The 17202-nt window shown below is 34.9% G+C and overlaps 1 protein-coding gene across 1 annotated transcript in view; it reads right to left on the bottom strand.

Annotated features, from left to right (window-relative positions):
- The window catches only part of LOC148949834 (RAS guanyl-releasing protein 2-A-like), a 290916-nt gene that overhangs the window by 148168 nt on the left and 125546 nt on the right, over nucleotides 1-17202 (bottom strand). Inside the window, exon 5 of the mRNA XM_089091320.1 lies at nucleotides 10761-10908. Within this exon, the coding sequence (XP_088947446.1) occupies nucleotides 10761-10908 (148 nt within the window). The remainder of the gene's footprint in view (nucleotides 1-10760; nucleotides 10909-17202) is intronic.

Below are 17202 nucleotides of genomic sequence, written 5' to 3'. Positions count from 1 at the left end.
GATACAATCTTGTTGAAAAGATCTTTAAGTGGTTCACACCGTACTTTCAGCAGTTCTGCCTGTATTCCGTCCGGGCCAGGGGCCTTGTTAGTCTTCAGCACTTGGATGGCATCCTAGACCTCAGAACGGAGAGGAGGTGGGCTGAGGTCTGAGACACTAACGGGAAACAGGTCCAGGACAGCAGGCTTTGGAAGGATATCAGAATTAAGCTTTTCTTTGAAATGCTCTATCCGTCTCGATCAGATACCTTCTGTGCTTTGTATCTGGGAGCCGTTTTTATCTAGCAGTGCACAAGAACTGAGACTTTTCTTGCTTGTTAGCTCACGAACCCTCTTATACATAAAGTATGAGTCGCCTTTCTTAAAATCAGATTCTCACTGTTCGCATTTGTCTTTAATGTAGGTGCGATGGGCTCTACGGGTGACTTTTTGTACAGCACTTTTCAACTGCTTATATCTGTCCCTCATCTCTCTGTCTGACATGTTATTGTGTTTTGTTTCTCAGTGAATAATAAAATGATTTCGCTGGTTATCCAAGGCATTTTATCACCCTTTTTGGTCCCTAGGACGGATATCGCTACTTTTCTGATGATCTCAGAGGAGTCTGTGACCAGTTTATCGATATCCTCTTTAGATAGAGTTATAGGAATAATAGAAAGAAGGTCCAATATTTGAGTAGACAGTTCATCGATATAGGTCTTGCGGGTTTGAGGGTCTTTGAGAAAATGTATATTGAAACGACTAGGTATCTTATTCAGCCTAGCGGAAGATTTCAGGCATATCTTTAGTGCAGACATGACCAGGGACTGGTCGCTTTCGAAATCGCCACCTGCGAGGGTGACAGTATCTAGCACAGACGATTTCCAGCACCTAGAGATGAGCACGTAATCAATAAGATTACGGGTTTTTCCATCCGGCGAGGTCCATGTCACCTTACGACGTTCTCTGTTTTTGAAGAAAGTGTTGGTATTGGCTAGATCACTGTCTCTGCAAAATTCAATGAGGCGTTCTCCCTCTTGTTAAGTCTTCCAAGGCCAAATTTACCACTAACATCTTCGTTTCCAGCAGAATCGTTACGAACAATAGCATTGAAGTCGTCAATGACAACAACAAGGTCTTTTTGGGAAATTATTTCGAGTAATAGTTTAACTACTTCCCCTTTCCCTTCCTCTAAGGGTAAAACTTCTAAAGTCTATCGTTTCATTTGCACTTTATTGAAAACAAATATATTACAGTCATGTTTTTCCACTTTTATAATTTGGCAAAAATTAATTAAAAACAGAAAAACAAAATCTTGAACTGTTGAGATTTCCATGAATATATATCGTTAGATATGTTTATTTTCATTAGGTCTTTCTTGCTACGTTGATTATTGTAGGGATTTATATTTTATTTGTCGTCGATGTTTTGATAAACTCACTGTTCTCACTAAGCTTACTGTTCAAAATATGAATAATTTTCAGTAAAACACAAATGGCACAACAGGCTTTGAACATTTAGATAGAGTTATAGGAATATTAGAAAGAAGGTACGATATTTGAGTAGACAGTTCATCGATGTAGGTCTGGCGGGTTTGAGGGTCTTTGAGAAGATGTGTGTTGAAACGAGCAGGTCTATTATTCAGCTTTGTGGAAGATTTCAGGCGTATCTTTAGTGCAGACATGACCAGGGAATGGTCACTGTCGAAATCGCAACCTGCGAGGGTGACAGTATCTAACACAGACGATTTCCACCACCTAGAGACGAGCGCGTAATCAATAAGATTACAGGTTTTTCCATCCGGCGAGGTCCATGTCACCTTACTACGTTCTCTGTGTTTGAAGAGAGTGTTGGTAATGGCTAGATCACTGTCTCTGCAAAATTCAATGAGGCGTTCTCCCTCTTGTTAAGTCTTCCAAGGCCAAATTTACCACTAACATCTTCGTTTCCAGCAGAATCGTTACGAACAATAGCATTGAAGTCGTCAATGACAACAACAAGGTCTTTTTGGGAAATTATTTCGAGTAATAGTTTAACTACTTCCCCTTTCCCTTCCTCTAAGGGTAAAACTTCTAAAGTCTATTGTTTCATTTGCACTTTATTGAAAACAAATATATTACAGTCATGTTTTTCCACTTTTATAATTTGGCAAAAATTAATTAAAAACAGAGAAACAAAATCTTGAACTGTTGAGATTTCCATGAATATATAGCGTTAGATATGTTTATTTTCATTAGGTCTTTCTTGCTACGTTGATTATTGTAGGGATTTATATTTTATTTGTCGTCGATGTTTTGATAAACTCACTGTTCTCACTAAGCTTACTGTTCAAAATATGAATAATTTTCAGTAAAACACAAATGGCACAACAGGCTTTGAACATTTAGATAGAGTTATAGGAATATTAGAAAGAAGGTCCAATATTTGAGTAGACAGTTCATCGATGTAGGTCTGGCGGGTTTGAGGGTCTTTGAGAAGATGTGTGTTGAAACGAGCGGGTCTATTATTCAGCTTTGTGGAAGATTTCAGGCGTATCTTTAGTGCAGACATGACCAGGGAATGGTCGCTGTCCGCAACCTGCGAGGGTGACAGTATCTAACACAGACGATTTCCACCACCTAGAGACGAGCGCTTAATCAATAAGATTACAGGTTTTTCCATCCGTTGAGGTCCATGTCACCTTACTACGTTCTCTGTGTTTGAAGAGAGTGTTGGTAATGGCTAGATCACTGTCTCTGCAAAATTCAATGAGGCGTTCTCCCTCTTGTTAAGTCTTCCAAGGCCAAATTTACCCATAACATCTTCGTTTCCAGCAGAATCGTTGCGAACAATAGCATTGAAGTCGTCAATGACAACAACAAGGTCTTTTTTGGGAAATTATTTCGAGTAATAGTTTAACTACTTCCCCTTAGTAATGTTAGATCATATTGCGGAACTTAGCTTTTAGTTTTGATAAACAAGGATACATATTTTCAAAATGCATCTGATATCCTTAACAATGCCAGATTATTTTGAGGATCTTATCATTTAGTTGAGAGAAAAAAGGATGCATAGGTTTAAAATACATCTGATGTCCTTACCAATGTTAGATTATTTTGAGGAACTTATCATTTAGTTGAGAGAAACATGGATGCATAGGGTCAAAATGCGTCTGATATCCTCAGCAATGTTAGATCATTTTGAGGAACTTAGCTTTCAGTTTTGAGAAAAAAGGATGTATGTGGTCAAAATGCATCTGATGTCCTTAGCAATTTTAGATCATTTTTAGGAACTTATCATTTTGTTGACAGAAACAAGGATAAATAGGGTTAAAATGCATCCGATATTTTGGTGTCCTTATCAACGTTAGATCATTTTGAGGAACTTAGCTTTTAGTTTTGAGAAACAAGGATGGATGTGGACAAAACGCATCTGATATCCTTTACAGTGTTATATCATTTTGAGGAACTTATCTTTTAGTTGAGAGGATCAAGGATGGATAGGGTCAAAATGCATCTGATATACTTAGCAATATTGGATTATTTTGAGGAACTGAGCTTTTAGTTTTGAGAAACAAGGATACAAATTGTCAAAATTAATCTCATATTCGTAGCAATGTTAGATCATTATGAGGAACTGAGCTTTTAGTTTTGAGAAACAAGGATACATATTTCCAAAATGCATCTGATATACTTAGCAATATTAGATTATTTTGAGGGACTCAGCTTTTAGTTTTGAGAAACAAGGATACATATTGTCAAAATGAATTTCATATTCGTAGCAATGTTAGATCATTATGAGGAACTGAGCTTTTAGTTTTGAGAAACAAGGATACATATTTTCAAAATGCATCTGATATACTTAGCAATATTAGATTACTTTGAGGAACTTAGATTTTAGTTTTGAGAAACAAGGATGGATGTTGACAAAATTCTTCTGATATTCCTATCAATGTTAGATAATTTTTGGGAACTTATCATTTAGTTGAGAGAAACAAAGATGCATAGGGTCAAAATGCATCTGATAACATTAGCAGTGTTAGATGATTTTTTAGGAACTTAGCTTTTAATTTTGAGAAACAAGGATGGATGTGGAGAAAATGCATCTGATACCCTTAGCAATGTTAGATCGTTTTGAGGAACTTATCTTCTAGCTGTGAGAAACAAAGATGCATAGGGTCAACATAAATCTGATAGCCTTAGCAATGTTAGATCTTTTGGAGGATCTTACCTTTTAGTTTTCAGAAACAAGGATACATTTTGTCAAAATGCATCTGATATCCTTAGCAATGTTAGATTATTTTGAGGATCTTATCATTTAGTTCAGAAAAACATGAATCCATAGGGTCAAAATGCATCTCATATCCTTAGCAATGTTAGAACATTTTGAGGAACTTAGCATTCATTTTTGAGAAAAATGGATACATGTGGTCAAAATGTAATTGATATCATTAGCAATTTTAGATCATTCTTAGGAATTTATCATTTTGTTGAAAGAAACAAGGATGCGTAGGGTTAAAATGCATCCGATATTCTGGTGTCCTTAGCAATGTTAGATCATTTTGAGGAACTTAGCTTTTAGTTTTGAGAAACAAGGATGGATGTGGACAAAATGCATCTGATATTCTTTGCAGTGTTATATCATTTTTAGGAACTTATCATTTAGTTGAGAGAAACAAGGATGGATAGGGTCAAAATGCATCTGATATACTTAGCAATATTAAATTATTTTGAGGAACTTAGCTTTTAGTTTTAAGAAACAAGGATACATATTGTCAAAATGAATTTCATATTCGTAGCAATGTTAGATCATTATGATGAACTGAGCTTTTAGTTTTGAAAAACAAGGATACATATTTTCAAAATACATCTGATATCCTTAGCAATGTTACATCATTTTGAGGAACTTAGCTTTTAGTTTTGAGAAACAAGGATGGATGTTGAAAAAATTCTTCTGATATTCCTATCAATGTTAGATAATTTTTGGGAACTTATCATTTAGTTGAGACAAACAAAGATGCATAGGATCAAAATGCATCTGATATCATTAGCAGTGTTAGATCATTTTTAGGAACTTAGCTTTTAATGTAGAGAAACAAGGATGCATGTGGTCAATATGCTTCTGATATCCTTAGCAATGTTAGATCATTTTGAGGAACTGAAAATTTAGTTGAGAGAAACAAGGATGCATAGGGTAAAAATAAATCTGATATCCTTAGCAATATTACATCATTTTGAGGAACTTAGCTTTTAGTTTTGATAAACAAGGAAACATATTTTCAAAATGTATCTGATATCCTTAGCAATGTTACATCATTTTGAGGAACTTAACTTTTAGTTTTGAGAAACAAGGATAGATGTTGACAAAATGCTTCTAATATACCTATCAATGTTAGATAATTTTTGGGAACTTATCATTTAGTTGAGAGAAACAAAGATGCATAGGGTCCAAATGCATCTGATATCATTAGCAGTGTTATATCATTTTTAGGAACTTAGCTTTTAATTTAGAGAAACAAGGATGGATGTGGACAAAATGCTTCTGATATCCTTAGCAATGTTAGATTATTTTGAGGAACTTATCATTTAGTTGAGAGAAAAAAGGATGCATAGGGTCAAATGGGGAGGGGGAGTTAGGGTAGGGGTAGGGGGGAAGGGCAAAAAGATTGGGGGGGGGGGTGGTAAAAAGTTGGGGGGAGGGGGTTCTTGGGGTTGGGACAGGGGAACTAACAACACTGTTCAAATGGTAGTTGTGTATTATACCAAACACAGTTGAGAATCGCCCAAATAAAAAAAAATATGTATCTCTGAATAAGAGCTAGCATTCCCTCAGATCGCTTACCATTTTCATTTCTGTCCAGGCCTATAATCATACCATAATGAAGAATCATGTTTAGCCTTAAATCTGTGAACGGGCATGACTCTATCAGAAATAATGATAATTAATTCCAAAATCATGGTCTCGTGATCAGCACAAATTTTCATGGTAGGTTGAATACGGTCATTGTACTGTCTGCTTGTATGGCGGGAGTACTGTGCGCTACTTATCATTATGTCTACATTGGGTACCTGTCTTGTACCTATCGTTATAGCTACAGTAATGCCCCACCTGCCCGCTCTCTTTAATTGATACAGTTATTTGCTACCTGCCCCGTCTCTTTAATTGACACAGTAATTTCCTACCTGCCCCGTACCTTAGATTGAACCAGTAATTTCCTACCTGTCCTGTACCTTAGACTGTACCAGTAATTTACTACCTACCCCGTACCTATCATTATAGCTACATGGGGGGACTGCCCGCTTGAAACTGTTATAGCTACACCTGCCTGCTCTCTTTAATTTATACAGTAATTTTCTACCTGCCCCGTACCTATCATTATGGCTACATGGGGGGACACTCTGCTACCTTTTATTATACCTATAAGGGGGGACACTCTGCTACCTTATATTATAGCTATATGCGGGGACTGTGCGCTTGAATCTGTTATAGCTATATGAGGAGACACCCTCGTTGAACAGATTGACCTATCACTACTGTAATAATTTCTGTTCGTTTTAGTTTTAATGTTGCTCCTTGCTTTCAGTTAGAAAAATCTGTTTTTTATTTCATTTCTGACCTTTTTTTAAACGATGCTGGGATATCTGGTTCCCCTTTCAAGGAAAATTCTCTTCCCCCATAAACATTTCTTCCAAGGGAAGATCCTCCCACGTACCACCCTGCCCCCCCACCGAAAAAATACCGCCTGAAAATGTCTGTATATTTCCCAATAACCAATACTATATGTAAACAATGGGCAAAGTTCATAAATTGCAACCCTTCCCCCGGAAACTGTGGGGGGTTAAGATATCCTCAGAGACATAGCTATTAGATTTGTTTACCATACTGAACAAAATGGCTATCTCAAAATTTTTATCGGACGACTTTGGGGAAGAAAGGGGTGTGGAAGCGGGGCTATATCCCGTCTAGTCTTTCGGGTTACTTAAAGGACACCAAAAACTTTTGATTTCCGATCAAATGAGCCCTCTTCCCGATTGTCTACGATCACTGGTTCAATACAATCACCCCTGGAAAAAAAACAGACAAAAAAAAGCAACAAATAAACCGTGATCTTTCTTCTGGCAAAAAATGCAAAATTCAACATTTTGGTACATAGGAGCTAGAAACCTCTACAGTAGGGTTCTCTGGCATGCTAAACCTGATGGAGTGATGTTTATTTAGATCACGTTATTTTGTTTTTTTTTGGGGGGGGAGGTTCCTCCCTATTTGAAAAATTGGGCAATTTTTTCAGGGTCGTAAATTTTGATATGTACTATTAAATTTGATGAATTTTACATATTTTTATTAAGTATCAAAATTCGATTCTTTTGATGGATCTATTGTTATTAAGACTCTGTTTCTTAGAGTTTAGGGTACTATTCTGCCCCATCGTTCCTTAATTACAGTTTGTTACCATGAACTGTTTGATACGGATCTTTATTTTCAGAGGGAATGATCGATTCTGGGTGCGTCGGAAAAAGCAAAGGGTGTTAAGGTGAAACTTCAACAAAATTTGGGGGGATACCGAAATAAATCAGAATACACTATGTGCGTCCAGGCTAGCAGTAAGGGGAATATACAACATCTTTGGAACGAGTAAGGGTATTAACATCAAAAACTTCCAGGGCCACTGTTGTTACTGCTCCTGCGACTGTGACTGTAACTACTTGTGACTGAAACTCTTTGTGATTGTGAGTGTGACTACTTACGATTCAACTATGAATAATTTGTAACCACTTGAGACTGTGACTACTTTTACCTGTGATTGCCTTGAGTAAATTTTTGAGGAACATTGAAGAGAATCAAAGGACACTATGGGCCCAACGTGCGCTATCCCACAAAGGTACATCATCAATGTTTCAGAAACGGCCAAGGATATTCAGCTGAATGTTTTTGGGCATGTTAAAAAGTGCTTGGAAGGCAAAGAGCCCCCTTGTCCCTTTTAGATGTCCCCCTAAACACTGATCAAAACTATAGAATAGCCACTTTGTTCAAAACATTTAAAAGGTCTCATAATTATGGCTCTGGGACTTTCATACTCCCCCTTCCCCAACCCTTAGAGAAATTGTTGTCAATTATGCAATGTGCTCTTAGTTTACATACAGGACATACAGGATTGATGATTGGGAAAGGGGGAAATGTTTGATCATGGGTGTGTCAGAAAAGGCAAAGGGTATTTAGGTAAAATTCAGGGAATGTTGAAGGGATTGTTAGAGAAAATAAAAAAATATTATGTGCATTCAGCGTAAAAAAAGGTCTAACTGCAATATCTTAAGAGCGGCTAAGGGTACTAACTTAAAACTTGCAGAACCCCTATTGCTAAAACTACTGTGACTTTAGCTGCGACTACTTGCGACTGCTTATGACTGAAATTGCAACTACATGTGAGTGCAAATACTTTTGCAACTTGACTGCTACTTTGGCTACATGCGACTGTGACTAATTGCAACAGCGACTGCAGCCACTTGTGACTGCAAGTGCAACAACTTGCAACTACGAATGCGAAAACTCGTGAGTGCAACTGCTTTTACTTGGGATTGTGGCTGCTACTACAATTTCTACTATTATAACTAAAGTCACTAACTAAATCAAAAGAGATTAACTGCATCCTCCGTGTCAAATTGGCATAGAGCACCCAGATGGTCAAAAGGGCTTATCTACAATATTTCAATGGCTAAGTTTATTAAATTGAAAATTTCAGAGAGCATTGAGAAGGATTTTGCACTAAATCAAGACACATCCAGGTTGTAAAAAAAATGATCAAAAGACACAATATACATTCAGGATGACAAAATAGTTTATCTTCAATATTTCAGGAGTAGGTAAGGGTATTAAGTTAAGGGTATTAAGGGGTATTAAAAAACTTAGGAAGAAATTGCAAAATATAAAATTACGAACCTGATAAAATTTAATTCATTTTGAAATAATATCCGTTAATGTGATGCCTCCATCCCCCTACCCAAAAGACCTATAAATGTAGTACATATGAGCCATGAAAATCAACAGTATTTATATGTGTAACAGAGTACTCGTGGTTGCTCCAACAGAGGAAAAATTTCGCTTTTTCCCACACAGACCAATAAAAATATCAGAGCTGATATTCAGTTGGTAGAATTGTCTATGGTACTGGAACTATCGAGCTGCTAACATAACTTTAGATGTCTTTGGGGTGCCACTGAAGCATGGGCGCTCCAAAAAAACGGAAGAGGATTTTCTAGAGAAATAACCTGCGGATTGCTTTGGGCATCCAACTGACTGACCTTATCAAAAAGTTCGTGGTAACGAACTGTAAGTAACAAGCGACATGGCTCAATAATAACCGAAACTCTAAAAACGAAATTTTGATACCGATAGATAAATCAAAAGAATTGACTTATCATGCTGATTCCAAATATATAAGTTTCATTATGTTTACCTATCAAAGGATGCAAACCTACAGGAAATTTGCCTTATTTTCCAAAAAGGGAGAAAATGCCCTTAAAGATAAAAGAATCTTAATGAAAATCGTACCATCAAATTCAGCGTATCAGAGAACCTTATTGTAGAAGTTTCAACCTCTACATATACATACGCTAATATTTTAAAATGTCAAACTTTCTATTTTTGCCTGAAGACAGATCACGGATGCGTGTATATTTGGGTTTTTTCCCAACGGTGATCGTATCGACTAAGTGATCCTAGAATATTGGGAGAGAACTCATTCGAACAGAAATTAAAAGCTCTAGTACCCTTTTTGAGTGACCAAAAATATTCGAGGGTAGGCCTAACTAGTCCCACCTACAACCCTTTTTATCAAAATCGCCTGATCAAAATTTTGAGATAGCCATTTTGTTCATCATAGTTGAAACGCCCAAAAACTATGCCTTTAGATATAACATGACCCCCCACAGACCCAGGGGAAAGGTCTTTAAGTTATAAAATTTGCCCATTGTTAACGCATAGTATTTGTTATTGGGAAGTATGCATACATTTTCGGGTTGGGGGGGGGCGAATTCAAAAGTTAGAATTTTGTCCCAATTCTGTAAGAATTACTCCTGAAACACAAGGGTTGTTCAACTAGAACAAAAGAAGCTTTTGTAAAAAAAAAAACTAAAAAACTTTAGCGTAAAGAGTGAGGTTTTGAGTAAGGAGCAAGCCCCTTCATATACATAATAATTTATGTTCGTTTTAAGTTTTAATGTTGCTGCTCCTTACTTGTAGTTGATAAAACCTTGTTTTTTTAATCTAATTTCAATAGGAGGTTGTACGAAAAGTGTTGTTCAGTCCTGCTTTCTAGGGCTATAATCAGGGAAAGGTTAAGATGGCTAGGGCACGTTCTGCGGATGAAAAATGACAGATTTTCAAAGATTGTCCTTTTGGTCCAACCGTCCAGGGACAGACAAAAAGCAGTTCGTCCTCGGTTGCTGTGGAAGGATGTCGCAAAGAAAGATTTAAGGGAAATGAGAACTTCCCAGGAAAAAGTAAAGAGGGAGGCTTTGAACAGATTTAGATGAAGGAGGAGCGTTCGAAGCTGTGTTGGCCTGAAGCGACTCTGTACTGCGGCGAGTTGTTAGTGGTGGTAGTAAGTCATTATCTTTGCTCAAAAATCAGATGCGTCACCAATTTATGACTTAATCATTTAACCGCTTATTTGAAAATTTTTTTAATTCTCCAAATTAGATTAATAATGTGAATTTTAATTTATATCGATTTGAAGACGAGATATATGTTTTTTTTCTTTAATTTAAATTTATACTCAATTATCATAATACGACAAAATGTACTTACCCAATCATAGGATGGAAGACAAGATAGATCCAAGAGTGAACTTAGACTATACTGTTGGGATTCCGAAAGGTACTCGGAAAAATCGCGAAGCAAATTTGACAGTTTTGTGTCCAAACTAAAATGGACGGGAAATTCGTGGAGCCAAAACCTAAAATAAAAGATGCATTAAGTGATTCAAAGTGAAAATCAAGGATCTTTTGAATGTTCCATACTGTACATGGTAACGAACAAAAAAGTAAAAGAATTTGTTTTTCAATGCTCAATCCAAACACCCATATTCCAAATACCCAAGTTACCCATCGAAAAATACTAGCCCGAGAAAATTTGTATGATTTTTGAAAGGGGGAAAAATATCTCTAATAAGGCAATTGATCCTGATGGGATTCGCACCAGCCAATTCAGCATATCAGAAAACCCTTCATTTTCTTCTTTTCATGTTTAGTATAAGCATGGAGACTCTATCGCATAATTTTATCACTTTTACTAAATTCCGAGCACAAAACCTATTGTAGAGTTTTCAAGCTCCTATCTACAAAAGAAATGTGTAATTTTGAATTGTTTCCTCCAAAATAAAGATGACCGATGCGTGTTTGATTTTAAGAGGCCGAAAAGATTTGACTACGGAAAGTGGTATTTTTTGCCATTTTATTGCACCAACCAGCGATTTTACCCCAAAGAGGACAAAAATAGGATCTATTGAGCCCTCTAGAATAACCAATCGATTTGAAGGTATAGAAAAACGATATATCGAGCATCCCAGTTGCAGAGGAAGTAATGCCGCACGGTGGCAAATTCGTTCGACGGAAGTCACACAGTCATAAGAAGTCACAGAAGCCATACAAGATAAATGGTTAATATAGACCTTTATTTTAATTAATTAAAAATATAACTTTCCGAAAAAGAAGTTTTACAAAGAAAAGTAAAGGCCATATTATGCTTAAAATCAGAACAAATAAAAACCTACAATAACTCAAACTCAAAACGACCAGATATTGCTATTAAAGAATAAATGAAACCCAAAACGAACAGAAATCAAATAAACAAACATAGGCAGCACAATAGCGCTGCCTACGTAAAGAACGATGTTGGCAAAATGTATTATTCATTTATTAGTATTATATATATAATATATAGTACTATAATATAATATATACTATTAGCATTATACATATATATAGAATATAATTTATACTTTACTGAAAAAATTTTTTTTTTAATGTTTTCACTTTTATAAGCTTAAGAAGTCAAAACTTAATTAGGAATTTAAGGAATAAATATCAGCACATGTATATTAGACTGACAATGCACATTTTTTTCAGTAAAGTACAACTTATATTCTGGCTTTTAGAAAGCATGGGGTTTAGAACCCTACTCAGATTAATTTCTGCTCGTTTTTAGTTTGACATATTTTAATTTTAGTTTTTTTTTTGTTTCATTTATTTCTTGATACTGATTTGTGGTAGTTGTGTGCTTGGTAGATTATTTGATTCTATTTTTGCCCATTTTTGGTTTAATGGATTTCTTTAATTCTTTTGAAAAATTTTATTGTGGAAAAAGTTTTTTTAATTAATTATAGCAAAGAAACATACAACATGTGCTAATATAAATCAATAAATAAATATTAAAATGAGTAGAGCTTAAATTGAATATACAAATTTAGCTTAAAACGAACAAGAATATTTTGCTATTGAAAAATAAATGAAACCCAAAACGAAAATATATTAAATGAGCGATCGTAGCGAACAAATATACAACAGCTTCTAATATAAATGAACAAATAAATCTTAAAACGAGTGAAACTTAAATTGAATATGCAAATCAAGCTTGGAAACGAAAAAAAATCACTACAAACAAGAGTCAGGGTACTGCCTCCTTTCACTATAAATGTCTAAAGCCTACTGCGTCATTGGCGCTTTGCTGAAAACTATATGTGTCTTGAAGAGTCTTGGAGAGTACAAATAAAATCAAAATGAAATTTGGCATATAATGAATAAATTTTTTGAAAGATCATCAGTTCAAGATTTTATTTCACGGTTATTTTTATTTTCATTATCAAGGCTGAAATAACTGGAAAAGAAAATATTTGATATGCACAAGAGAATACTTCTAGTGTAATTCGTTTTCAGTGAAGCGCCAATGACGCAGTAGGCTTTAGAGTCTTACAGTTAGGAAAACGGGCAGTATCCATATTTTTGTTATTAGTGAAACTATATTTGTTTTGAACAGTCAATAGGCCTGCTTTTCTTTGAAACACTTCTTTTACTTCTTTTTCGGAGAATTTTTTTTATTAGTTTCTGTTCGTTTTTTATTGCCAAAGTTTTAAGTTTTTCAAAGTTCTCTTTTTCAAATTAATTTTTGTTCCAAAATAAAATCCAAAGTAAAACAATATGTGTCTGGAAGCAGTCTTGGCAAGAACTAATAAAATTAAACTGAATAGTTGATGCATAATGATATTAGCTACTGAAAGCTCATCCGCTCAAGATTTTATTTAAGTGCAATTTTCCTTTTTTTCAAACAAGTGCAAAAGAAAATATTTGTAATATAATGTGTTTTAGTAAGGCACCAAATGCGCAGCAGATTTTATGCTTTAGTAGTATGGGGTTAGGCACCGCGAGAGAAACACCCGAGGACCTAAAGATTATACCCTAGACCTCATTGCATATACCCTAAACCACATTAGCATATTACAGACGAAATATCTCATGCATATTCCTGTCAGAAAATTATTAACATATATTCAAACTTCACTGAATAAGAGGAAGGACCAGCTAAGCAATCCGGTTTATTTGAATTTCGGTGGTCTAGTAGAATCAGGTTAATCAGAAGAATGACCACTTAAGTAAGCCGGTTTATTTCATTTCAAATGAACTAATAGATTTGTGAAATTGAAAATTGTAATTCACTTTTAATGAGTGAAAAGTGATTGGAGGCAGCTAGCCTCCCCCCACACTCCATTTTATTTTTTCCCAGAGGCACTTCATATAGAAGGGGTCGTCGTATAAACTTCAAAGGGGCTTCATTCGATTGGAAATCGAGAGTTCTAGTGCCATTTTTAAGATTCAAAAGTGATCAGCGGGCCACTGGCCCCCCCCCAATTTGAGGTAGCCATTTAATTAAAAATAGTTCAAAGATCATATAACAAAAACTCCTCTACGTATGATTATTTCGTTAAAACTAGTTCAAAGGTCAGATAAAAAAAACTCCTGTTTCGACACAACCCCCCCCCCAGGGCCAGGGCAGGCGTTGTAAGAATTGCTCTGGGGGTATATATGGTTCTTATGGAAGGTATGCTCGTAGAAACTTCAAAGAGGGTTCATTTGAATGGAAATTAAACGTTGTAGTTCATTTTCTCACAGTGAAAAAAGATCGGAGGGCAACTAACCCTTCCCGCCCTCCGAGCCTTTGGGTGTAACGGATGGACCAACCCATCTGATAAAAATTTCAGGTGATCATTTTTTTAAAAATAGTTCAACCATCAGATATTAAAACTCTGGGGTCGGCACAACTTCCCAGGGCCCACGAACAGGCGTTGTAAGTTATACTCAGGGGATATATATGGCTATTATAGAAGGTATACTCATATAAACTTCAGAGAGGGCTCATTTGATTAAAAATAGAAAGTTCTAGTACACTTTTAAAGAGTCAAAAGAGACCGAAGCTTGATCTAGTCCCCACACGTCCCTTTTCCCCAAACCCATTCGATAAAAAATTTGAGATAGTAATTTTGTTAAAAATAGTTCAAAAATCAGATAATAAAAACTGCGAGGTTGACACAAACCCATTTTTTCCCTTTGATATGAGTTTTGATACTTTGATGAATATTTGATTTTTTTGAAAAGTTAGATTTTGAAATAAAGAATTTTTTTAAACTTGAAATTTTTTTCAATCAAAAACAAACAAAAATTAATTAGAAAAACTTTCCGAAAAATAAGTTTTTCAAAGAAAAGTAAAGGTCATTTTAAACTTAAGCTCAGCAGATACAAATACCTTTCAAAATTCAAACTCAAAACGGCCAGAAATTACTATTAAAGAATAAATGAAACCCCAAACGAACAGAAACTAAATAAACAATCATAGCAAAAACATACAACAAGTAATAATATAAAAGAATAAATAAATCTTAAAGCGAGTAATGCTTACATTGAATACGAAAATCAAGCTTAAAACAAAAAAAAATTTTTCCTATCGAAGTATAAATGAAACTTAAAACGAACAGAAATTAAATAAACAATCAATGCAAACGATCATAAAATAGATATTAATATAAATTAATCAATAAATCTTAAAACGAGTGAAACTTAAATTGAATATTCAAATCAAGCTTGAAACAATCAAAAATCACCACAAACAAGAGTTTGGGTATGACCTCCTTCTCTCACTGTAAAAGTCTAAAACCTACTGCGTCATTGGCGCTTTACTGAAAACCAATTTTGTGACAAATATTTTCTTTTGTACTTAATATTGAAAATAAACATTAAAATTATAGTAACATTTTGAACTGATGAGCTTTCAGCAATTAATATCATTATGCATCAAATATTCAGTTTAATTTATTAGCTCTTTTTAAAGTTGTTAAAGACGAATATTGTTTCCCTACAAACAAATGATTGGATACTACCCCCTTTCCTAACTGTAAATAAAAGCATAAAGCCTACTGCGTCATTGGCGCTTAACTGAAAACGGATTATATTACAAGTATTTTCTTTTCCAGTTCTTATAGCATTGAAAATAAAAGTACAATTACATTGAAATAGATTCTTGAACTGATGGATCTTTCAACAATTAATATCATTATACAATATACATCAAATATTCAATTTGATGTTGTTTATACTTTCCAAGATTGTTCAAGACGCATATAGTTTTCAGTAAAGCGACAATGACGCAGTAGATTTTAGACTTTTACAGTGAGAGAAGGAGGTCATACCCAAACTCTTATTTGTGGTGATTTTTGTTCGTTTCAAGCTTGGTTTGCATATTCAATTTAAGTTTCACTTGTTTTAAGATTTATTTATTCATTTACATTAATGTCTATTGTATGTTTGTTTGCATTGAGTGTTTATTTAATTTCTGTTCGTTTTAAGTTTCATTTATACTTCAATGGAAAAATATTTTTTTTTGTTTTAAGCTTGATTTTCATATTCAGTCTAAGCATTACTCGTTTTAAGATTTATTTATTCATATATATTATTACTTCTTGTATGTTTTTGCTATGATTGTTTATTTAATTTCTGTTTCTTTTGGGTTTCATTTATTCTTTAATAGTAATTTTTGGTCGTTTTGATTTTGAATTTTAAAAGGTATTTGTATCTGCTGAGCTTAAGTTTAAAATGGCCTTTACTTTGTTTTAAAAACTTATTTTTCGGATACCTTTTTTTTAATCAAAATAATAAAACGTTGGAGCCGTATGGCCTTTACTATAAGCAACGCTTTAGCGTTGCCTCTGAGAACTTATGGTCATCCATGTCCGACCTCCAAAGGCTCATGGAGAATTACACTACGCCATATGATTCTTTTATATGTAAATATGTAGTATTGTATGTGCCAGTATTTCAATAAGAATGCTCCGTTGGATTACTTTGTTATGTTTCCAATATTTATGTGAACACCCCTGTGGTACTCTTTTATTGGTAATTGACAGTATCTGGTTTATTGCATGTTTTGATCAATATTAATTCAGAGAGAGAGAGAGAGATAGAGAGAGAGAGGAGGGCAGAAACGGTCAAACAGACTGTCAGACACACAAACACAGAGAGAGAGAGAGAGAGTCCTCTCTCTCTCTTTCTTTCTTTCTCTCTCTCTCTTTCTTTCTGTGTATCTCTCTCTCTCTCTCTCTCTCTCTCTATATCTCTGTCTCTCTGTCTCTCTCTCTCTCTCTCTCTCTCTCTCTCTCTCTCTCTCTCTCTCTCTCTATCTCTCTCTCTCTCTCTCTCTCTCTCTCTCTCTCTCTCTCTCTCTCTCTGTGCCTGGGTATCTGAGTGGCTGTAGTGTTCCATAAGCTTTTATCATACTCAAACACATTATATTTTTTTTTTCCAGTGATAACAGTCAATTTCTTCATGTTTCAGTAGTCAATAACAAAAGTACACATTCAAATATATTACCACATGATGATTTTTTCCAAGCGAATAGCAAAAGAAGTTTACTTGTAATAATTTTGAAATGCTAAATGAAAATAGTATGTATAGGATTGTCGTGATTTTTCATTTTAGAAAAAACAATTTTTGTAGTGACATATTTTTTACTTTTTTTGGGGGGGGGGGAAGGGGGGCAAAAATTGGGGGAGGGGCATTGGGGGCCATTGGAGATGGGATATGGATTACCAAAAGTTCCCTCTAAAAAAAAAGGGTTTATATAAGAGGACATTCCCATGAATATACTGATACAAGCGGTTGCACTACGGCTATGTCAATATATGCTGTTAAGTAAAGTTCAATACCAT

The sequence above is a fragment of the Artemia sp. Qi Xiang Cuo genome, chromosome 7 (assembly GCF_049724085.1).
Source record: "Artemia sp. Qi Xiang Cuo chromosome 7, ASM4972408v1, whole genome shotgun sequence".
Taxonomy (NCBI): domain Eukaryota; kingdom Metazoa; phylum Arthropoda; class Branchiopoda; order Anostraca; family Artemiidae; genus Artemia; species Artemia sp. Qi Xiang Cuo.
The sequence above is the reverse complement of the archived record's forward strand: the minus strand, read 5'-3'. Positions and strand labels throughout refer to the sequence as shown.